Genomic DNA, 24,555 nt, shown 5'->3' with positions numbered 1-24,555 from the left:
CGACCCAGGCCAGCGCGACCCAGGCCGCGCGGCCTGGGTCAGTTTTTTCTTGGGTTTTCAGTTTGATTTTGTTCTTGGGTTTTTTGAAATGAGAATGGGAGAATGACGAACAGACACTTGAAAGTTTGATTTGATTTTGTTCCTGGGTTTTTTGGAAGTTTGAGAAATGAGAATGGAGAAGAACTATTCTTGGGTTTTTTGGATTTGGAAGTTTGAGAAATGAGAATGGAGAAGAACGACCCAGACACTTGAAACTGTGTACTGTAGATGTAAATCGAGTCTCAGAGACTCGATTTACAGGTGGACCTCTCCTAACACAAGTGCCACCTCGGACCCGATCAAACCATGAAAATCGACCTTCAAAAAGTCGACTTATAGGCCAAAATCGACTCTCTTAGACTCGAGATGCTATAAAACCAATTAGTTTGATAACTAAGCCTACTAACTAAATAGTTAAAAAATTAGTGTTAGTTACCTATTTTATCCGCAAACTCACACAAACTCATAAGTTCTCTCACACTCACCCATCTCATCTCTCTTCTCTTCACTCCGCACGCCCTCACCCCCACGCCTCCCAGCCTCGCTTGTATTTCTGTGCTTTGCTTCGTGGTAAGCTTCTTCCTCTTCTTCTTCTTTCTTTCTTCGTCTTCTTCAACGCGATTCTGATCTTGGTTTTTTTTTTTTTTTTTTTAATTTTATTTCTGTCTAATCTGATCTGAGAAATACGTTTTGAAGGTAGAGATTTGCTACCAAAACACCAAGCAACACTGATCTGCTACCAAAAACCACCAGGTACCAACTAATTCAGAAGCGTTTTTTTTTTTTTTTTTTTTTTTTTTTTTTTTTACCGAGTGTGGGAAAAAAATTTTCAGATCTTGCATGCTTTTGTTTTCTTCAGCTTCAGCTCTCTTTGATTTGTTTTCTCGCAACCTAGAAATAGATTAATGGGTATTGTTTTTGTTGATTGGAATTTTAGTTGATTGGAATTAGTTTTTTTTGTTTTCTCGGCAACCCAGAAATAGATTAATGGGTATTGTTTAAGTTTAAGCCTTGGAGAACGGATTCAGTGTTTATACTATCTGTAACAATGTTTTTATTTCTTAAATCTTGAATCAAAAAAGTTCAATCCAATTAAGCTTTGCGTTTTGTTCTATTCTTAATCTAGAAAAGAAAAAAAAAATTGCAATTATTTTTGTAACTATAATTTTCGTTGTTACACCTTTATTTCTCAACATTGTAATCTGCTGGAATAGTTGAATCATAGTTGACACTTGACCCTCATATAATCATCCTTTTGAAGCTTAAGCTAAGTTACTTGTTGTCTTTTGAGGTTAGGATGGCATAGATGAAGTAATTAACCATCATATAAAATTCCTCTTGTTTCTCTGGGTGCCATGGCAGTGAAAATACTTGCTGCTCAGCTATAGATTCGGCTGCTTCTTTCTCTTTTTATCAGAGCTTGCCTAGCATTCCCAAAGTACCTTTTACTCCAATATTTCAATTGAGATTGACTTTTTTGGGAACCCTTGTCCATTGGAGGACCAGTGATTCTTGCATCCCGTACTGAGTACCCTCACAACCTTCATCTTTAAGCCACATTGCTTTGAATCGGAGGGTCGTTCTGGTCTGTAGAATCATGCTTGTTCATCGTCAGAGCAAAGCCATATAGGCTTGGCTTGTGATCTGATGAGGAACCTCGATAGAGCAGTCATATACTTGCATATCTGTCACAATCTTCACATGTGAAAGGGTCTTGTCTACAGTATGGAATTTTACTTTTAGTGTCACACTTGTTTATACTTTTATCTGTAATTTTCTTTTTAATTGGGTCGATGCATTTGTAACTTGTAATTTGTCTTCAACAGTGGCATGTTAATGAACAGCAGGTGCAAAAACTTGTGAACATGGGCTTTGCCGAGCTGGATGTGAGAAGTGCTTTGCAAGTTGTTTTTTTGTTTTTGGTACTAGGTTTGTAGGCATGCCTAATCTAGATGAGTATAAAGGTGCTTGATTAAGTTTGGTTATTCACTTTATTATTGAGTTCAAGATGAGCTCGACCTTAGGACTGAATGCAAATTTTATATTCATGATTAGTTCGTTAATTTTCAAAATATTTTTAACTTGTTAATGAGTTACACTGAGTTAATTAATTAAGCAAGTTATACAAGTTTGATTTAAGAAAATTATCTTCGTTAGTGTCATACACTAACCATGCAAAGAGCCTAACAGGCCTTGTGTGATCTGCTCATTCCCTGTGTTGGATTATTGCTTGATGCTGCCCAAAACCCATTTTATGATGAAACAAAAATATAAATGTTCCTTGGCCTAGCGGTCATAGAGACTTGACATTAGATTAGATAATTTATATTGTATGCATTGTTCAAATATATGTGTATGGTTAGCATATGGTTTTTAGAAATTTGCTTGCAATATAGGTGAAGAAACTTGCTGCCCAAATTTTTTGTGCCCCTACAACTTTGCTTTAAGACATATCTTTTTGTGCATGCGTGAGTGTGGTGGTGGTGGGGGGAGGATATAGACATAGAGAAAGAGACAGATTTTGCAGGTGTAAACTCTATTGCTTTAAGACATACCTTAGTTGGTTAGGATTGTAGAAACAAAGTTTAATAATGATTAATTTTTTTGTTTGCTTGATATGGTTTTGCTAATATGCTTCAACCTCACTGGTTAACTTTATAGATGGGTAAAAACACCACTTCCAATCCCGAGGCAAAAAAGGCTAGAGCATTATGGGATAATGATCCAAGCTGGACAACTACTTTTTGTAACCTTTGTGTGGAACAGATTCAAATCGGGAATAGATCAAGAGGTGCTGCCTTTAGTACCGAAGGTTGGACCAATCTAGTGACCAAATTTTGTGATGAGACCGGTCAAAACTATGATAGGGATCAATTTAATCATCTTTTTTACATTTTTGTGCTGTACAATTTAAACTTGGATTATTGATATGTATTTTATATGTTTTTACATTTTTATGTAGTACAATTTAAACTTGGATTATTGGTGTATATTTTATCATCTTTTTACATTTTTATTTTGTGCTTCATGATGATAAAAATTATTTAGATTTAATTAATATTAATAAGAAGTCATTAATAGTAATAACAAATAATTATGACACTAAAAAAGAAAAATTGCCCAAACATTATTAAAATAATACCAATAATATATATATATTTTTATTATTATTATTATTATTATTATTATTATTGTAGGGACACGATTATTTAACGGCCCAAGAATGATGTTGGGCTCGCACATGAAAGATCCCTCACAATATGATTTGTAGAGAGTGGGCTGAAAAGGCTTGCCTTTGATCACAGGGCGATGGTTCGGACCTGATTTTAGGCGAACTTAAGTAAAAAAGGGTTCAACCTGAGCATCCAAGCTCTACGGCTTCGTAACCTGAGGGATTGGACTCCTCGGACTTTGTCCGAGGAGAATTGGGCTCTTCCCCCGGTTATCCGGCGGTGGGTTTTTTGCGGTGTGCATGCATTGTTAAAGTGTTTTCACCCCTGGAGTCCTTCTCCTGGAGGTGGGATGGGAGGCTCTACTTTTTGGCCCCCCTCCCCCCCAGATTACTTACCTTTTTCTTTTATACTAGCCTACGTTCGCTATCCTTCGTCCACGTGTAGGGTCAACCTTTCCAAGACTGATATTTGTCCCGTCAGTCTAATCCTAGAATCGTTGGGGGTGGTCGAAAAAGCCGAAGAATCCGGTTCTGTTAGGTGCCGAGTCTTATCTGGGAAGGGTAGTAAGGGCAGCTTTCCCGAGATATTTTAGGCTTTCTTTCAAGTTTGTTCCTATACCTTCTTTACCCCTCTTCTTAATGGAGCTTTTAGGTCTGCCGAGGACTGAACTGTCCTCAGCTGCATCTCCGGGCCATTTTGTGCTTTATATTATTGGGCTTGGGCCGTAACCTTCTTCGGCTTGGGCCTTTGGATTCCTCATGAGCAAGTGGGCTGGCCCATAAATTATTGGGCCCCACAATTATTATTATTGTTTAGTAAGTATATGAAATAGATGATTTAATAAGTATGAAATAAACTCACATCCATAAAAAAAAAAAAAAAAGTTTGAAATAAATTTCCTTATATATACATTGTCCTTTTTGGTCATTTATCCCTCAAAAAGCCACTTTTATAAGTGCTAGCCAAACACTCAGTTCGTCCCTCTTGTTATGGCTGATTGCCAGGGGTTGTATTTCAACAGACTCTGTCCAGACCTGTTGCTGGCCCGTTAGTTTTGTTTCTTAATAAAAATTCCATTCTACCAAAAAAAAAAAAAAAAAAATGGCAGTGTCCTGTTTCTCCCAAAAAAAAAAAAAATCTCCATCTATTTTTAAATGAGACCGAAATTAAGAGGTAAGAAATATATAAATCGTGTAATAATCATTCAAGTCTAAATCATTTTGATTAAATAAAACAATTACTTTTAATTATTTTAGTAAATTCCCATGCGAAGGCATTATTCTTAAATCACAAGTAAATTTATCAAAGAAAAAAATTAGTAATATTTAATAAATTGAGATAGAGGTGAAAAATTATAAATCACGTAAATCTAAAATAAATATATTAATACTTCATAGTTGTTCTAATACTTCATACTTGTTCTCAAAAAACTAAATGGTGCATTGGTTATGATACTAGCCTTGGTTCTTAAATGAGGCTTGAGGTCTTAGGTTCTACACCATGGTTTTAAAAACTGGTATGGTTAAAGAATAAATAAATGGACTGATTATCGGTTTTTTGGTCCGACCGGGGTCGAACCAATGGTTTGATGGGTGACGTCATAGATATTTATTTTATAATTTTACAATTATAAAAAATAATAAATTTATGACTAATAATATTTAGTATATATATACATACATACATCCATACATACATACATACATACTAGCCTTTGAGCACGCGCTCATGCGTGTGCTCAGAGGCTCTTTTATTTTTTGGGTAAAATTTAATAATTAATTTGCATCCATTATAATTTGAGATTATTACATTTTCTAATCACAAAAAAAACTTAGAGGTGTGATGAATATTATGCATTTGTGGGTGAAATATTTTTTTCATCACACCCCTAGATTTTTTTTTTTGTGTGATTAGAAAATGTAATAATCTCAAATTATAATGGATGCAAATTATTAAATTTTACCCAAAAAATAAAAGAGTTTTTGAGTGTGCTTAGATGATAGCCTCTTTTAATTTAGAGAGTAGTTCTAACTTTTAAAAAATTCTTTAACAAAATTAATGAAATCAAAACTTAGGATATAGTTCCAACTTTTTTTAAAATTCTTTAACAAAATTGATGAAATCAAAACTTAAGAAATAATATGCATATGCTAATAATATTATTAGCATATGTATATTATTTTTGGGATCTTCAAACCCTTGAAAAGAACTATTGCAGAACATTGGTAAAAGATTGTGAGGGAAATTTAAAAACAATAAATGTGTTTTTTTTTTTCAAAGTAGAATATCATAAATTTTGTCATAATATTTTAAACTTTCAATACATATGTATACACCATCTCCTACTATAGGAGGTGAGTTTTGAAGCCAAACTTTCTGTAACAAAAGACCTAAAACTCAAAAGTAGTAAAATTTGCTAAAGTTACATTTACAAACAAAGTTCACACTATCAATGCGCCATGATCCAAATCTTGTTTCCCATTTAGATGCTGCTACTACATTTCTCAATTCTCATTTTCAGATATTGCTGAGTATCTTTCCACTTTGTTTTTCATTCTTTTTGATGGTGAAAGCTAGGAGAGCCATCTTTCAACAAACTCAAACTCATCTGCTAACTATAAAACTAAAATCATCACGCACGTGCTCAGAGGCGCTTTTTTTTTTTTTTTTGATAAATGTTAATAATTTGAATCAATTATAATTTGATATTACTACTTTTTTCAATCACAAAAAAGTCTAGGGGTGTGTTGAGCATTTTACGTTTTTGGATGAAATAATTTTCTAATTACACCCCTAGAGATTTTCTATAGAGAGTATTTAGGAAATAACTTAGCAAAAAAAAAAAAAAGGGGGGTTTGCTTGAAGTAAAGGCAAAATCTGTAACTTATATAGTGATGAAAATCTCAAAAGCTGAAATTTGTCTTTTAAATCATAACTCATAAGGATCCCTGTGGATTGTAAGAGTGCTTTTGAACTCCACTAACTTTATTTGGGGGTTTTTTTTTTTTTAGATTATTGTTGACAATAATCTAAAGAAAAACCCAAATAACAAGTGAAAGTGTTGGATTCAAAACGATCCTTTTGTTAAGTTTATTGTAATGTGAATAGATACTTTGTCTTGGCCCGGAGCCTTGCATTCCATGTGGAGGGTATTTACTTCACGGATTACATGATTAAACTTCTTTGTGATTACACAAATGTTTGTTACGTTATTGTGACGCGACTTAATCAGATCACATTGAATTTAAAAAATTAAACACATTTGATGAGTAGAGTTAAAATTGTGATAAGATCACAATGATAATATGTCAATTCTAAGTGAGAGTAGTTTTGTTTGTTTAAGATTAAGTTAAAAGAGTTGTGACTTCGCCCGTAAGCTCTTGCAGTTGCAGGGAACTTATGGGGAAAAAAAAAAAATCATGTGTTGGGCTTGCCATGAATTGGGTTCTACAAATATGAGCATGAACAGTGAGTAAAGTAACACCTAAAAGGATCAATTCAGAAAAAAGAAAAAAAAGAGAGAATAAAATAAGACCTACCAAAATGGAACACAGTACAAGTCATAGCTTAGCGGCGCGTTATTGTGTTTGGACTTTGGCCCAGTCTCCCATTGGTTCCAAAAGTCGTCTCACACACAATGCACGACACAAAAGCATATTCCGCGTTTTGCCGTTGCACTTGCACCCACGCGAAGATCACCACCCACTACGTTTGAAAGGTTCACGTTATGGCGGTGATCAGATGTGTTGTTGATACTTGATAGTTGTTACTGCAACACAGTTGGATAGAGAGTAGAGAGGCATCGTGTGTAATTTTTTTTTTTTTTTTTTTTAGTTTACCAAATTTAACTAGAGCAATGCAAGCATTACGGTTTTTTTCAAATTTTTTTTTCACAATTTATTAAAATAGTAATTTTTTTAGAATAACATTACTTTCACATAAATTAATTAATCATATTATTTTTATAATTTATTTATCATAATAAATCACACTAACAAGTATGAAATTTTATCTCATAAAAGTTACTCTTTATGATGTATAGTTTTCTTATAAAAAGTTCGTTAAAAAAAAAATCTTTTCTTATATATATAAAAAAAAAAACCTTTACAAGGTATAGTAATATCAAGCTAATTAGCTATCGTTTAAACTTTAAAGGAAAAAAAAATCAAGGTAAGCATCAAGTTATATAATTGAACATAACAAAATATTTTAAAATTTTAATAGTTAAATTGCATTTTTTTATATTTTTAAAATACATGTAAAATTTTGTATCAATTGAATTTTATTTACTATTTCATCTATAAACTTAATTTTGATGGATACTTTTATACTACAAAAATTTAGAATATAAATATTTGATTAATGACACAGTTATTGATCTTTATTTTTTGAAAATTTTACAAACTTAAAGAATATAAGAAGAAAATGTAATTCAACGGTAGATTTTTCAAAATTTACATCTAATAAAAAAATTTTAAATAAAGTTATTGATGATGCATGAAAATCAGTAGGCTGGAATACTTCGGATTATTGTGATGGTTTTTTGGTCTTGAAAAGAAAATAAAGAACTATTAAGAGTGATCGGTATAACTCGGTCAAGGACCTTTTGACGGTTAAGTCAGTTTTCTCTTTAGAACACAAGGAAGGGAAAATAGTGAATAGTGGGACTTACCTCGAGTAAATGAGACTTGCTCCTTTTATAGAGAGTTAGAAGCGCGTCTATTTGTTAGGATCCACCACCATCATACATGGAGCGGATTACGGGGAATTCTCTCTGCATTTTAGGAGTAGTGCATCTTGGTCTGGTTATATGATGCATTTTGAGAAGTTTTCTTGTAGAATTCACTAAGTGTTGAAATTGAATTTATTACCTATGAACGGTTTGTATTTCCACCTAATGCTCATCCTGAGTTCCATTTTCTCCACAAAGCTTTTTGGGCATGATCTAGTTATGGACAACCACTATGGACGAGTTGACCATAGATTGATCCCCATCATTATAATCTTTAACTACAACTAAATTTATGGTAAAACTTTATCCATCTATTGCTCTCACATGACATATAATCTTATAATTTTCCTTCTAAGTTTATTTTGGCTATTTTTATATATGGTATATTTTTTAATCAAAGAGGGTCCAGGCAAGCGTCCGGGACTCCTGGCACATAGAATCGCTCAACGGGTTATAAAATCAAAGCCGCGGGTAAAGTCTGCAGGTAGGGCCCACTCTATTTATCATCAACCTAACGGAAACAACCGTATCAACCAAACCTGAAACCTCAACTAAGCAAACCCAAAAACACCTTTCTTCTCTTCCCTAACGATTAACAATGAAAACCATATTATCCCTCCAATTCCTATCTCTGAATTAACAAAAAAAAACTGAAAAAGTTTTAAAATTTAGAGAGTGAATTTTTTTTTTGGCGAGCAATGGCGGCGGCGGCGATATTGAACGGGGAGAGAGTGGTGGTGGTTCTGTTCATCGGTCTCGTTCTCTTCTCTCTCCCTCTCTCTCTCCTCCTTCACGGCGTCGCTCTCTCTCTCCTCGCCCTCTCCGCCCTCTTCATCGAGATCCGCGCCGAGGATGATGCCTCCTCTTCCTCTTCCCTTTCTCTCTTCAAAACCAGGTATACTACTAACACCTTTCACAATTTTCGAATTTTGTTGCTCTCCTGTTTGGTTCCTGAGAAACCGTAGGAAAATTCCATTTACGTATTTCAAATTTTCAATTGTATAAAAAAAAAAATTGAATTTTGTGTTGGTCGTTTTCTTTTATAAGTAAATGACCTTGGATATAGTTTTGTTAGGGTTTTTGTGAAATTGAATTATGAGTGTTTTGGATTTCATGTAGGCCTGGTGCTTCATCTGGAATATTTCTTGGGGCAGTAACACTTCCTGTGGTTATGCTTTCAAAGTTGATACAGCTTTCGCGAGCATTGTCGTTGCGTCAAGTTCCACTTGAAGGTACTACCACCACACATTGATCCCTTTTTAAGTTAATCATAACATGAACTTATGTCTTTCACAAAAATGAGTGCAGCTGAAATGTGAATGTTAAGATCGATAACTGGAAATACCTGGAAAGATAGGATTTTGAAATGAGACGATTTTATTATAAGTACAGGTACCCTCTCTTTTGATTTAAATATGATCAAATGGGTTAAGTGGTGTCGCGTGGTATTTGTTTTAAACGTTGCAATTGCGTACGAATACTTATGTTAGTTGGGCTTGAACAGAGACGTTTGGTATGCCACATGGCATAATGGGAGGGAATTGTGGAATTGGCTTCTATGAGGGAGAGTTGCTTGAGATGGTTTGGTCATGGTGGAATAGTGAGTTGATTTAAGTAAAGGGAACAAAAAAAAGGTAGAGTAAGATCTAAAATAACATAGTAAAAGTAGTAAAAAAAGAAATTGCATTTAATGAGGTGATAGAGAGAATGATTTTGGGTAGGATAGAATGGCGAAAAAAAGATAAATTTGACTGACCCTGATTAGTTTGTTAAGGATCTGTAGTTGTCTCCAAAGTTTTGGGACCAAGGTTTGCTTGTTGTTATTGTTGGAGAAATGTTGGATAGTAAAAAGAATGTATCATCCCCATTTGGCAGTTGCTATGTAATAACTAAAGAGCTAGATTCAATAGAATAGCACCAATGATGTTTCTACTTTGTAATCCGCATTTGGCAGTTGCAATGTAATAACTAAAGAGCTAGATTCGATAGAATAGCACCTATGATGTTTCTACATTGTAATACTATTTTCTAAAATTTAACTCTGTGATAAGGAGTCGTGACTTGTTGATATAAGAGCCAGTAATCATTTGCAGCTTGGGTTTTTGACTCCTTATAATAGCACCTATGATGTTATAGAAACCATTGTCTTTATTTTGGGATGAGAATGGTATGCGTGATACTAATTTGCAGGGTCCATTTTCTAACCGTTTGTCTCCATCGCCAAAATTTCCCCTATTCCATTTTCTTAATGGAGAAAAGGTTGTAACTTGTTAGGTTTTCTGCATTTAACAGACCATCCTCTGTCATCTAAATTGTTTTTCTTTTATCTTGTAATACAAATTCTTGGCTTTCTGATTTTTGCTTCCCAATTTTCTTCCTCCTTTTGTTGAATGTGTTTTATTACAATGCCACCCAGTATATGACAATGTGTTCAATTTTCTCTGTATAGAGCTTGAATATCTGACAATGCAATACTGGGCCACATCTGCCAGCAGCTTGAGTGTACTTGTGTTCCTCTGCATGGTTATATGGCGTTCACCTGACCATGCACGCCCGCCTTATTCGCGTAGTGTTATGGATGCAAAGTTGAGTTTAAGTGGAACTGTCTTATTTGCAGTGGTGTGCTGCGTGTCTATTGCTGCAACATCCCATACTGGTGAGTTTGTAATTCTGCATCCTTTTTGACTGTTTCTCTCTCTAATAATTTTCTGTGATGTCTTGCAGTGTTTAAGATAGGAAGATAAATATGAGAAAATGAATTACATTTAACATATCTTTTAATTTAGTTCAGGGGGGAAAAAATAAGAAAAAGAGAACTCTGTCAGATAAACAATTACCACCTTTTCTAATATGATTGTTATATATATATATATATATATATATATATATAAATTTTTTTACAGGCTTTCACGCAGTATTGAAGTTATTGTGGGTGCTTTTGCATGGATTGGCAGCGGTGAAATTAATTCAGCATGTTCTTAGTACTTTTCCCTCTTGTGCTTCTATTGGTATGTGTCTTATTACCTTTTTTTGGGGGCCTTGTTTTCCTCTCTTATTGCATGTAATGATTTTGCCTATTCCAAATTTGGAGCATTAAGAAGTGTTGACCAGCTCCCTGCAATTTAGTAGTATATAGCTTCTTGATACAAGTGTAGCTTGCATATTGTTAATTTTTATTTAACAATATGCAAGCTACACTTGTATCGATTAGCAGATCAGTTTGTAAAATTTATTTAGTGGATCAATTTGTAATAAATTTTAATTACAATTCATAGAAACTATGTAAATTTTTAGTGCCTAAATTCAATTAGTTGAATCCCTGTGGCTTTGGCATAGATCAAATCTCACTTATTTTGGAGAAATATTCTTATTATCTGATCAGTTTAACTGGGCTATTTCTTGTCACTCATTATTTATCACTGGTTATCTTCTTTTTAGGGGAAGCACTTTTGGTGACTGCAGGCATTGTTCTTTATTTTGGTGACATGTTGGCATGTACGATTGCAAAGGTTAGTGGAATTATACCTTCATTAATTATTCTCCCTGGACAAATTGGATGTACACACATTTTATGGGTGATTTTCTTAGCAGGTTACGGGATACTTGATTTCATTGGAGTTGGTTTCTGTACAGTATGGAGTCAAGAGAAGTGAAATAGGCATAATTATTCAGGTATGATTCTTTTAAAGTGACAAAAATGATTATAATTGATGTAATTCGATAGCTAAGGTTCTTCTTTTGATGCAGGGGGTGCTACTAGGCCTTCTTCTTTTTCCAATGGTCTTTAAATTTGTTCTTCGAATATGGGAATGCTCTTCAAGTAGTGCTAACTCTGAATCAAGAACATACGAGATAGGGAAATCTCTTATATTCTTTGCATCCCTTGGATTTATCTTGATTGTGATAATCCCATCATGGATGCAGTTTGCTCAGGATTTTAGCGTGCATCCATTTTTATGGTATTACTTCTATCAACACATAACTGAATATGATGCCTGTTTTTCTTCTATGTGTTGTGTTATCAACATATCATCAAATTGATTTGGTGGTATTGGGGTAATTGAGTAGTTAGCGTGGTTTTCACAAACCATGAGGAGATGGAGTATCATGTGCTGGTATTTGATGATGCATGGATTAGCATGCTTTGCTATTGTATTCCAGCAGAAAATATAAGCTGCTCCCTCAGTGTCATTATGGTGCTAGACTGCTAGAACTTAAATTATAAAGATATTTACAGCACTAGGCCTTAGGGATTCAAGTCAGTTTGTGCTGCAGTGTTTTAAATTTTAATTAACTGAATAGATTGGTTTTCTTGAATGTCAATTTCTTGTCATGGACTGTTGCACGACGATATTGAATAAACAGTCATATCATGATAAGGTTTTGTGTGCTATGATTGTTGTGTGGAGAGCCAATGACCTATAACTTAATTGACACTTTCCTAGTAATGGGATGAGGGTGAGGTCATGGGTTTAAGAGGTGCATGTGTAACTTGCCAAAACAAAAGAATGTTGTGTGTAAAGATTGAAGCTTCTCTTGGCTAATATAAGATATTAAAGAACTATTCTTTTCCCTCAGTTTTTTGGAAACCTTTTTTTTCCTTTTCCATAAGTTTTTCAACTTGAACGTTCACTTATTAAATTTGCAAATTGTTTTCACAATTAATAACTTCACCATTACAGATGAGATTGACTCGTTATCCCAATAAAATAATTTCTTTCTATGCTGATAAAAAAAACAAAAGGTTGTTAGTTCCATCCATATAAATTTTGAGTGCTTTATTTGCATCAACAAGCTAATCAACTTGATCTTAGAATCTTGGTATGTTCCAGTTTCAACTATTCAGCATCAAGAGAAGCCTCATCTCATATTTCTTTATCATCAACTGGAACTATGTGGTCACTCACCCTATCATGATTTTCTGGTACAACTTGATTGATTGAAGCTCTAGGTGATGTAGGACAAAACCAAAATGATGCTACAATAAATTGAAAAAATAGAAAATTAAAGGTTAGATAACCTAGGATTCAACACGAGGCAAGAGAGAATTTCTAGGAGTCAGCACTTAGGGTTGGCTAAAGCCAGCTTCAGACCATTGGAAAAGGGAGAATGAAGCATCTTTGGCCACTGACTTTGATGGGGTAGTTCTCCTACTGTTAACAGACCTAGACAAGGGAGAATTGCAAGCAGCTTTCTATTTAGAAGCACATGTGCTGTGTGGAACATTCTCCATGGCATCCAGCTTTCTTTTTATGTTGTAAAATTCTCATTGGATGGCATTATGTCCCCCTCTTGTCTTTGATCCCTCGTTGGAAACTCCTTATTATGGGGGTGAGAATCATAATTTACATTGAAATTTTACTAGTAATCCATGCTATTGACTGTATATGTCACAATGATTACTTGAATGCTTTTCCTCATGCTAAGTTTCCTGAGACATTTGGATGATTTTCTTGGTGAAATGACTGCAAGTCTTTAATTTGTCTAGTCTTTAATTTTTTATCCTATGCTATGTCTGTAAATCAGTTTACATCACCATTATCTGGCCATTCCTCAGATTGTCTTCTTATGTTTGCACCATATCTTTTTTGACAGGGTAATCTCGTTTGTTTTTTCGGAGCCACTGAAAAGACTATCTTTATGTATGTACTGGGTGTGTGTGATATATGTGTCCGTTTTGCGGTTCTACAACATTTCGAAGAATAGTAAGATTGAAAGGATTCTTCTCCGAAAATACTACCATCTGATGGCTGTTTCAATGTTTCTGCCTGCTCTTATCTTCCAGGTGATTAGGACTATGGAGGATGCATCTTTTGTGCTAGCCCATTCTAGTAATGGTTTGTTTAATAATGCTGCTGACTGGCATTTGCTTTTCAGCCAAAGTTTCTTGATCTAGCATTTGGTGCAGCTCTGGCAGTTTTCTTGGTGATAGAAATTATTCGAGTAAGTTCACCATCCAGCCACAGTAATTGATGTTGAAAATTTTGTTATTTTTCTTATTCCATAAACAAAAATGACTTTACTAATTGTTTCATTTGGGCCAGTTAGTCCTTTCTGGCCTGTATCTCTCCAAAGTGATGTAAACTTGCTATGACCATGTTATTGACAACTTATAAGATGGGTATTAGTGTTTCTTGCAAACAGTGAAACTGGTTTAATTCTTTGTTATAGCTTTGGTTGATCTTCCATAACTATATTTTTTTAGCCAGGTGTGGAGAATTTGGCCTTTGGGACAACTTGTACATCAATTTATGAATGCTTTCACAGACCATCGTGATTCTGATCTTCTTATTGTAAGGTATGGCATGTTATTTTCCATGTAGCTGAAACCTGTGAAGCATATGTTTGATACATACAGTTTTTAATTCTTCTTTCTTTATGTTATCTGCTTTTTTAGCCATTTCTCTCTCTTATTGGGTTGCGCACTTCCAATTTGGATGTCTTATGGATTCAATGATCGACCACTTGCCCCTTTTGCCGGAATTTTGAGTCTTGGAATTGGAGATACAATGGTGAGTCTGCTTGTTGCCATGTATTATTATGTTGATTTCTATAAATGCTTTAATATTTCAGACCATTAAATTTATCAAGTAACATGTCAAGGTCCAATGTATTTACTAGAAAGCTTGCTTAATAGGATTTAAGGTGCCTTATCTATTATGAATATATGAAATATGGTGCGAATTAAACAGTGCAAAATAAGTTAGATTCTGAAGTTGTTGGCCTTTCATAAATTTAAAAAATGAGTCATCATGTGTTAGGTTAAATTTCGGAGGGAGATTTGCAAGCTATACTGCATTTTTCAATTACTTTTATTGTTTATTTGTATTATCATCATCATCTTTGACTTATGCATAATAGGATTCAAGGTGCATTATCTATTATGCATATATGATATACGGTGAGAATTAAACAATGCAAAATAAGTTAGATTCTTAAGTTGTTGGCCTTTTATGACTTTAAAAAATGAGTTATCATGTGTAAGGTTAAATTTTGGAGGGAGATTTACAAGCTATACTGCATTTTTCAGTTACTTTTATTGTTTATTTGTAGTATTATTATTATCATTTTTAACTTTGACTTCAGGTTTACTTCTATTAGTAGGAAAGTGGAATTTACTTGTGGAACATGTTGAAGTACAGGTTTTTAAAGCACGATGTTGTTGTAATGAGGGAAATGATGTTCAGTACATTCCCTGTAACCATTGACTGTCACTGTCCTTGTTAAAATTGTTTCGTCCAATAGAAGTATAATGAATTTTTTTATTGAAGAGATGATATAGAAAAGGTACCTCAAAAAGATCTAGAGCAGTTTTCTTGCTGTACACCTTTATGTACTTGTCCAGAAGCCATAGATCTTCTTTCTTCCTTATAACCAAAGTCCCTTTGAAAGGAGTCAAGGCATTCCTCATTTTTGGTTGTCATTGCTATAAATAAAACTTCTAACAGTTGACTTTTTATTACGACAATCTTACTCCTGGTGCAATGCCTGTGGTCAATTTGGTATGTAGATCTTTTGATCTTGTGGTTTGGCATATAGATCTAGAGCAGAATGATTCTTCTTTGTAAAAGACAATTGCAAACCCAATTTATTATTACACTATGGTATTGCTAAGTGATTTGCTAATCCAAGAAATGACAAGCGAAATAACATTGATGAGAAGAATTGTGAAAATGTATTTTACAGAAGTATGCTATAAGAAAACTATTTAATGATAAGATCTACTATGCATTCTGTATGACTACCATCATACTATTCTTTTAGTTGTATCCCATTATGAAAACATAACTATGGTTATGCTCCAGGCGTCAATGGTTGGCCACAAGTATGGTGTCCTCAGGTGGAGTAAAACTGGCAGTAAGTCCCCTCACCCTTTGACCCTGATTCCGTCCTTTAATTTCTTTTAATTTACTTATTTTGCCTAATAGGGCTATTTTGCTGACATATGTGGCACTCTTTCTGATCACTAGAGAAAACTATTGAAGGGACTGCAGCTGGTATAACGTCTATGCTGGCTGCTTGCTCAATTCTGCTTCCACTTCTAGCATCTACTGGATATATTTTTACCCAGGTCCTCTCTCCCTCACACTCTCTTGCTTGTGGCTTTATTGGACTTAATTTGCTTAAATAACTGAACTGCCTGAATCAATTGATTTTTTCTTCTATAAAAAGCATCAAATGTTTAAATTGGCTTAATAAATTTAAAGTCAAGGCAACTAGGTTAGTCTTTGACCAAGACGCACCATTCTCATGTATCCAATCCAGTTTCGTCTGGTTTTTACTAATTGGAGAATGAGCTGCATACCCTTTTTATGTGCCCATATTACAAGAATACTGTTACTTAAGAGGTCTCATGCCAAGATGCTTGGATGATTTTGTTTTATGTCTTAAGGTTCAAAATTATGACTCGTCGACTTATTCATGCTCCTGTTGTACCATTTTTAAAATCCCTTTGCCCTCTTCTTCCCCTTCACCTCTCTCCCCCCTCCCAAACCAAAAAAAAGATGAAACAAAGCCAGAAACATAAATTAAAATAGTTGGATTAATTTTGTTAATATAACTTGATGGATCCATTTTGTTTGGGTTATTGATGCATTTGTCGATGTGTCCATGTCAACTTTTTGCAGCATTGGTTGTCTCTTCTCCTAGCTGTGACAGTCTGTGGTTTGTTGGAGGCATACACAGCACAACTTGACAATGCTTTCATACCACTCGTTTTCTATAGCCTTCTCTGTCTGTAAATGCAGCTCCAACCTCCTAAAAGTATATATATATACATGAATGGTTATGACAAATACTGCCTCAGTTCTCCATGATTATGGATCAATTGCCTTTGAGCACGTTTTTGTAGATATAACAAATCCACAAGTACCAGTAGATTTCATACAGCCTGTTGTGTGGCATACTCTTCTTAGATAGGTTGGTCTCCGGAGTAGGTTTAGGATTGATCAAGTTTCACTACTTTAATGGTAGGTTTTGTGAGCGTTTATTTATTGGGTGAGGCCCCATGTATTTACTGAGCATACGAGAATGACACCATTGTTTATCCCAACTGAAAATAAGTCACATTTTTTCCCCTATTTTTCGTTTCATTGTTGAGGGAGAGAATAATACATCTTAGAGACATGTTGGAATTATTGAAATTCTTTGATGATAATAATAAAAAACAATTCATGTTATATATTTTCATTATCTTTGGCACATTATTATTCAGACTGTTAAGTTTTATTTCTTACATTCACGAAGGGGCAACCGTGTTTGAGATCTTAGATAATTTTGCTGCTTTTGTAAAAAATAAATCTAAAATAGTAACAAATGAATACACAACCTAGGTCTCTAGTAAGAAACAGTCTGGATCTCCTCAAGGATTGGCTGCAAAACTTCTGTAAAAATTTTGGATTATACACCCCACCATTTTCTCATTATTGTGTTGCAGCACAGGACACTCCAAGCTTTATTGCTACAGCACAGGACAACCCGACTTTATTGTAATGAAAATAAGTTCCTACCAAACATTATTATAATCTACGCTAGAAACAATTGAAATTAATGGAGATGAACGTGGAGAAGACCTTTATTCTTTTAAAAATACTATATTTTATTATTATTATTATTACATATTGGTAAATGACTGTAACTTGTAAGGTGTGTTGGCTCTGTTGGGTGATGATGAACGATTGCTGGTATGAAAACTCTTGCTCTTGCAGATGAAGCTAACATAGTTGGAGGTGGAAACTCAGTGACATCGAAGGTTGAAATTAAGAGTTGAACTAATGGTTTTTTGTTGTTGTTGGCATATATTGAAGTTGGAGGTGAAAGTCTGGTGACTTTATGGTTTGAAATCTTGAGTTGAAGTGTTAAACTCATAATTTTATTTTGCTGACAGCACAATGAGCTTTTAACTCAGCATCAGAGGGATTAAGCTAGCACCTCAGCTTAAAATCGTGATCTTAAATCATGATTAACATGAAATCAAAGACTGAAGTATAAATATGGTATGTTGACTCTTTTCAGGATATGTTTTTTGAAAATCCAATTTATTGCCAAAAGATTTGGAGAAATAGGGCCACAAGACAAATAAGAAAGACAGATACAATACAGATAGTAACAAATATTTTCACAATACTTTCACAACAAATTATAGGTGGTAAGTTGTTATTAGTTTTAATTTGAACTCACAATTGAAATCAATTTTTTGCTCATTAGTAACAGCTAATAACAATCCAGCATTTATGATTTGTTATGAAATTGTTTTGAAAATGTTGTAGACATTGTATTTTTCTGACTTAAAGCACTTTTACTTTTAGTAATAACACATTATTATTAAAAGGGTTTAGAATTTATGCGCCTATATATATAGATATGCACTTGACACTTTACCAAGTTTTTCAGGAATTCCTACTTGAAGAAGGTTGTTATGAAGCATGAATCTTTTATAATATAAACGTTTTACTCTTGATAGTCAAAGATAGCACAACTTATCTTCCAAAAGAAAGAAATGTTTCTTTATTCTATATCTTCCATTTAAAAAAAAAAAGAAAAGAAAAAAGAAGAAGGAAGAAATGTTTCTTTCTCATCCAAAAGACACGCAAAACACACAAGAAAAAACACATGCAACATGTCAGTCGGAGATAACTTTAACGTAGGACTCGTGTACTTGTGAGAAGGAAGATACACAAATATCTAATAAATGAGGTAATAATTAATTGTGAGAACGAAGATATATACAAATATATCCAATAAATGAGATAATAATTAATTAAGAAGATGAGTAAAGCCTACATTGAACAATTGTGTCATGAGTGCGAACCAACTTATAAGGATCATGCAAACTTGGGCACCACAAGCAAGAATGGGACTTGGACTCACCAAGGAGAAAATGCAGGTGCTGTTTTTTACGTCTTTTCTTCTACGATGTTATGGATAAGCTAGATTGGGACATTTTGCTTTAGAGAGAAATTTTAATAATTTATTGAAATGAAGCCAAAAAGGGAGATCCCTCCCTAGATACTTTTGATACATTGACAAAATAAAACAAAACACAGTTTGAAAAGCTTTCTTATCCTCCCCTTTTCCTTATCTTTTCCTCTCTATTTTTTTTCATTGCCAGTTGCTCTGATCATTTGCTGCTTTATCCAATTATCCTTGTAGACTTCAGGAGATAACGACGGAGTGGAGTGCAGAAAAAGTTGGACAGACAAGAGCGCCATCATCCGAGACTGAAAATGAAATTTCTTCTTGGTATGCAAACAAATCATATAATTGCAGATAAAGTGATCTAAAGTACTACAAATAACTAAACATATTATGACCATTTCACTATGTTCTAAACTTGCACAAAAAGTGTTTATATCCTACGTGAACATGTATGGTATAAATGAATTCATATGATTGCATGTGTAACCAAAAGAGAGGGGAAGTATTGAATCCTAAGTATAACACATTACTATTACACTAAAAAAAATCTACTCTAAACTTATAATTTAATTGATACTTTCTGGTCTTTTCAACAAAATCACTCAAAATCACTTTATATAGCTAGGTGTTAAACTTAAAAATCCTCATTTTATTTCTCTCTCTCTCGATTTTGGGTGACTGTGGATCTGCGGTTGGGTTGGTGGGTTGTGATTTGAGTGGCAGTGAGTTGCAATTTGGGTTGATTTGGGTGTTGGTGGCAGTGGTTGAGTTTTGGTGCTTTAGTTTTTGGTGTGGTTGGTTTCATTGTTTTAGTGGTGGTGGTGGTTGGTTTTTGGTGTTTCAATCTTGATTTGGTGTTTCAATGGTGGTGGTTGGTTGGTTTGGTGTTTCAGTCGTTAGTTGGTTTTGGTGTTTCATTTTATTTTTTATTTGGTTGGTTTCGGTGTTTTAGTGGTGGTGGCGGTTGGTGGTTTTGAGAGAGAGAGAGAGAGAGAGAGAGAGAGAGAGAGAGAGAGAGAGAGAGAGAGAGAGAGAGAGAGAGAGAGAGAGAGAGAGAGGTTGTTTATATTATTCGATTGAGTAGTTTTTATTATTTTAATGGGTTATATGTTAAAATAGGAAATGAAATCTAGGGTGTATTGTTAAATGAGGTGTCAAAATAGGTAAAGTAACTTTTTGAGTTGTAAAATGAAGTTTTTTTTTTAGAAATCTAAATGTTAATGCTATAATTGTTTTATAGTTAAGGTGAACATGATAGCACATAAGCTACTAGCTACATTTTAAGTTAAGAAATTCCCCCCCATAACTTGTCATGTTGGGAAAGTTAACATTAGCAGTGATGTGTATCTTGTATAGACCCTTAGTGTCCACATTGTATTGCTCTTTTTTCATATGTGGAAGGATTCTTGGTTCTGGATTTGAATATGATTTGCATTCACATACATATTAAGCTGGATATACTTGACTAATTTTGTGACTTGGTGACATGATAGCACATAAGCTCCTAGCTATATTTTTAGTAAAGAAATGCCCCCACAACTTCACATGTTGGAAAAGTTAACATCATCTGTGACGTGTACCTTGTACCGACCCTTAGTATCCACGTTATATTGCCCTTTTTTCTCATGTGGAAAGATTCCTGGGTTTTCATAGGTTCTAATTCTGAGTATGATTTGCATTTGCGTACATATATATATTCGGTAGTAAAAACTTTAGAACTTCACTACAATAATTTTTTACTTTTAGAACTTACTATAGCTAGGTGTTAAACTTAAAAATCCTTATTTTATTCACCCCTCTCTCTCTCTCTCTCTCTCTCTCGCTCTCTCGCGAGCGCGCGTGTGCACGCACGGGTGGCTGTGAATCAATGATTAGATTGGTGGGTTATGATTTGGGTGGCAGTGGGGGTTGCGATTTGGGTTTTGGTGGTGGTGTTTGAGTTTTGGTGTTTTAGTTTTTGGTGTGGATGATTTCGATGTTTTAGTGGTGGTGGTTGGGGGTTGTTTTTTGGTGTTTCAATTTTGGTTAGGTGTCAGTTGTGGTGGTTAGTTGGTTTGGTGTTTCAGTGGTTAGTTGGTTTTAGTGTTTCATTTTTTGGTGTGGTTGGTTTTGGTGTTTTAGTGGCAGTGGTAGTTGGTGGTTGTTTCACTAGTTTTGATTATTTTAACATGGGTTATATGTTAAAATAGGAAATGAGATATAGGATGTATTGTTAAATGAGGTATTGTTAAAATAGATAAAGTAATTTTTTGAGTTGTAAAATAAAGTTTTTTTAGAAATCTGAATGCTAATGCTATAATTGTTTTATAGTTAAGGTGCATATGCTTGACTAATTTTGTGGCATAGTGACATGATAGCACACAAGCTACTAGCTTATAAATTTTAAGTTAAGAAATGTCCCCCCCCCCCCCCCCCCCCAACATAAACCCACATGTTGAAAAAGTTAACATCATCCGTGATGTGTACCTTGTACTAACCCTTAGCGTCCGTGTTGTATTGCCCTTTTTCCATACATGGAAAGATTCCTTGGTTCTAATTTTAAATATAATTTGCATTTGTGTGCATGTTAAGATGGATATGCTTGACTAATTTTGTGACCTGGTGACATGATAGCACGTAAGGTACTAGCTATACATTTATTGTTAAGAAATGCCCCCATGACTCCACATGTTGGAAAAGTTAACATCATTTGTGATGTGTGCTTATACCGATTTTCAGCATCCACGTTATTTTCCTATTTTTTCTCACGCGGAAAGATTCTTGGGTTCTGATTCTAAATATGATTTGCATTTGTGTACATATATTGGACAGTAAAATTTTTTGTGTCCCCTAAGCCCTACAACGCCAATTAGATTGTCCTGAAAACTTAATCTTCTGTCTAGTCAAGTAATGCACCTCAATGCGTACTCAAAGACAATGCGTACTCAAAGACTAAGATAGGAAAGTCTTGACGGCAACATATACATTATCTGTATATATTAAGAGGATTCAAAAAGTTAGTTATTGTTTTTTTTTTTTCCCCCTATAAAAAACACCTCTAAATTAATTAACCAACAGCTTAAAAATGAGGTTGAAATAGTAAATTGACAAAAATAATAAATTCCTACTTTTACATTGAAATATCTTTCTGCTTCTAATAAACTCCTATTTTTACGTTAATTTAAATTTCTACTTCTACTTATTAACTTCCTACAAAATAGGATTACTCTTTTATTAGTTTTAAAACTTTTTTTTTCAAATTTAAAAAAAAAATTTCATTACACCCTTAGGTTTTTTTTTTATTTTTATTTTTTGTGATTGGAAAAACTAAAAATCTTAAATTATAATAAATGCAAATTATTAATCTTTACCTAAAAAATAAAGGAGCCTCTGAGCACGCGGATGAGCACGTGTTCAGAGGCTAGTATCTTTTATACATGAAAAGATATTAAGACAGTAGTTATGCATAAAAGAAGGAAAATAAAATCATGCTTGTATATATGAACCCATGAAATAATAATCAATGTATAAAGCCATGTAAATACGTTCCATGCATGGATTCATACTTATGTGTGTCTATCAAAGGTTAAGAATATGCTTCTGATCCAGTGAAAATGGCATCACAGAAATAAATTGATAGATTGAAGCGAAAACTTCAGATTATATTCTTACCTTTCATGCAATTCACGAGGTTCAAAATAAGCAACGATCACCATTTGTAATATTGGTCCATATATATTGTATTAACAATTGATCAATATAAAAGTGGCTGGACAATTCTTCTCAATCGATAAGTCCCACAATGGTGACATGAATTGCTGTGCATGACAGAAGACTCAGTACTACGGATTTATACGATTAGATAATGGGTCATTGAGGCTTGACTAATCGAACTCTTCATACAATGCAATTGTGGGACCCCTAATTCTGTATGTATAGTCCTTGCTTTTCAGTGTACGCACATGACTGAGTAACATTGTGTGTGGCAGATGTTGATTTGCAATATTAGAAATATGAGCTTTAGCAGATTGGAATCACAAACAAAATCTGTATATATTGCTGATTCCAAAAACAAAATGACGCATTTTTTTCGTATCGGCCTTAACGTGAGGGTTTTCAAAAACATTAATCTTAATCTAATCTACGAGAACTTTTAACAAATTTCAATTTTCATTATGCCATTTCTTATGAAAGAATAGTTAGTATTTGGAAGGTCATCTGCCTGCATTTATCTGCAGAAGGACTTGTACACAGCTATAGTTTGGGGGGCAATAATTGGTTTTCCATGCATTATTTTCTCCAATAACATTGTGGAAATTTACATGATTGTTTGAATCATACATTTCATACTAATAAGAACAAGAAACCTCAACTAACCTAATTTTCTCGATCGGTCTTGTGCAGACCCTGCTAAAAGTGCTTCTCTAGTAGAACATAATGTCCCTTTGTGGTCCAATATCACAACTCTGATTGCTCTTAGAAAAATGGATGGCGAAAACGTGTTCATCAAAAACAAATATCTTTTCACAGCTAGATGTGATGCCCACAAAATATACCTTTCCAAGTCAATTGATTTGTGCACTTTCCTTCTCATCAGTACACTTGGAGCTTAATTGAAAGCTTTCATCAAAGGCTAGATATATATATGAGAAAAATTCATGTGAAATGCGCACTAACAATGCACTTTGAAACATGATCCTCTTCATTTCAACTCTTATAAAAATAAGGTCCTCGTCTTGGAAAGACATGGCAGAACGTACACTTTTAAAGTTTTCCCAAGATACCAACCTTATTATTACCTTCATGGTTGTTGGAAAAGACATAGGTAGGGGCCGGAGCAGGAGCACCCAAAAATATAAAAAATTGATGCTGTAGGCCTCATGGATGAGATGTTAGATGAGACTGAAGCTTGAAATAGCAGCTGGGGCCGGAGCAGGAGCACCCAAAAATGATGCTGTAGGCCTCATGGATGAGATGTGAGATGAGATTGAAGCTTGAAAGTCTACTGAAGACATTTATTGCTAAATTTTAAGCCGTTAAAACTCAAAAGATCTCATGGACGTTACCATCTTTGGTCGGAAAGATGGTAACGAGACATATTATTGTATGAGAAAAGTCATTCAGAGGAGAAAGAAAATATTGGAAGTACATCTTATGAAATATATAACATCTATGTCTTTCTGTTTAGTATTAAACATAATTCTGTTTAATTTCAACTTTATTTTATGGTATTGAAGTATAAAGGGTGTGTTTGGATAGAATTTATTTTGCTGAAACTGAAAACTGAAAACACTGTAGCAAAATAATTTTTAAATGTGTGAATAGTACCGTGTGACCCTTTTTAATGAAAAAATTGATAAAAAATGAAATTTGTGGGTTCGTAACAGTGCACGGATGCACTGTTCACGTAAAACTGGTCAAATGTTGCGGCTACTGTTCATGTACAGTACATGAACAGTAGCCACTTGTGAGGGGGAAAACGCGTGAAAAAAAAAAAAGAAAAAAAAAAAAGAAAGGAGAAAACGTAGAAACTGAAACGCAACGCAGCAAACGCCAACCCAAACACACACAAAGTTTCAAGAAATATATAGCAATATGGAAAATTTTTCAAAAATGTGAAATTATTACTTTGAATGACGTAATAAAGCTACAATTATAAAATAATAATTAAAAAAAAAAAAAAAAAAAAAAAAACCATTGATAACAACTTGGGTG

At 34.1% G+C, this 24,555-nt stretch overlaps 1 protein-coding gene across 4 annotated transcripts; it reads left to right on the top strand.

The window, feature by feature from the left end:
* Positions 1-8,396: 8,396 nt before the first annotated feature.
* LOC126723310 (dolichol kinase EVAN) lies at positions 8,397-19,369 on the top strand. 4 transcript variants are annotated; one of them, XR_007654234.1, is made up of 15 exons: positions 8,398-8,839; positions 9,064-9,176; positions 10,394-10,600; positions 10,848-10,952; positions 11,383-11,453; positions 11,536-11,616; positions 11,692-11,903; positions 13,540-13,729; positions 13,822-13,887; positions 14,154-14,242; positions 14,342-14,456; positions 15,750-15,801; positions 15,915-16,015; positions 17,652-17,939; positions 19,096-19,369. XR_007654234.1 is itself a non-coding variant. In XM_050426664.1 (14 exons), the coding sequence occupies exons 1-14, from the start codon at positions 8,643-8,645 to the stop codon at positions 19,165-19,167; spliced, it is 1,671 nt and encodes a 556-aa protein (XP_050282621.1). In that variant the 5' UTR covers positions 8,397-8,642; the 3' UTR covers positions 19,168-19,363. The 4 variants fall into 4 exon arrangements, 3 of the variants coding, with proteins under 3 accessions (XP_050282621.1, XP_050282634.1, XP_050282616.1); XM_050426664.1 differs by lacking the exon at positions 17,652-17,939 and having other exon boundaries at positions 8,397-8,839; positions 19,096-19,363; XM_050426677.1 differs by lacking the exon at positions 19,096-19,369 and having other exon boundaries at positions 17,652-17,962.
* The last annotated feature ends 5,186 nt before the right edge of the window (positions 19,370-24,555 follow it).

Source organism: Quercus robur, chromosome 1 (assembly GCF_932294415.1).
Source record: "Quercus robur chromosome 1, dhQueRobu3.1, whole genome shotgun sequence".
Lineage (NCBI taxonomy): Eukaryota > Viridiplantae > Streptophyta > Magnoliopsida > Fagales > Fagaceae > Quercus > Quercus robur.
The sequence above is the reverse complement of the archived record's forward strand: the minus strand, read 5'-3'. Positions and strand labels throughout refer to the sequence as shown.

Bases quoted from the DNA above. Each gene is read 5' to 3' on its own strand.
- LOC126723310 (XM_050426659.1), top strand. From the start codon at position 8,643: ATGGCGGCGGCGGCGATATTGAACGGGGAGAGAGTGGTGGTGGTTCTG. The intron at 8,840-9,063 runs GTATACTACTAA...GATTTCATGTAG, and splicing joins CTTTCTCTCTTCAAAACCAG to GCCTGGTGCTTCATCTGGAA. The intron at 9,177-10,393 runs GTACTACCACCA...TTCTCTGTATAG, and splicing joins GCGTCAAGTTCCACTTGAAG to AGCTTGAATATCTGACAATG.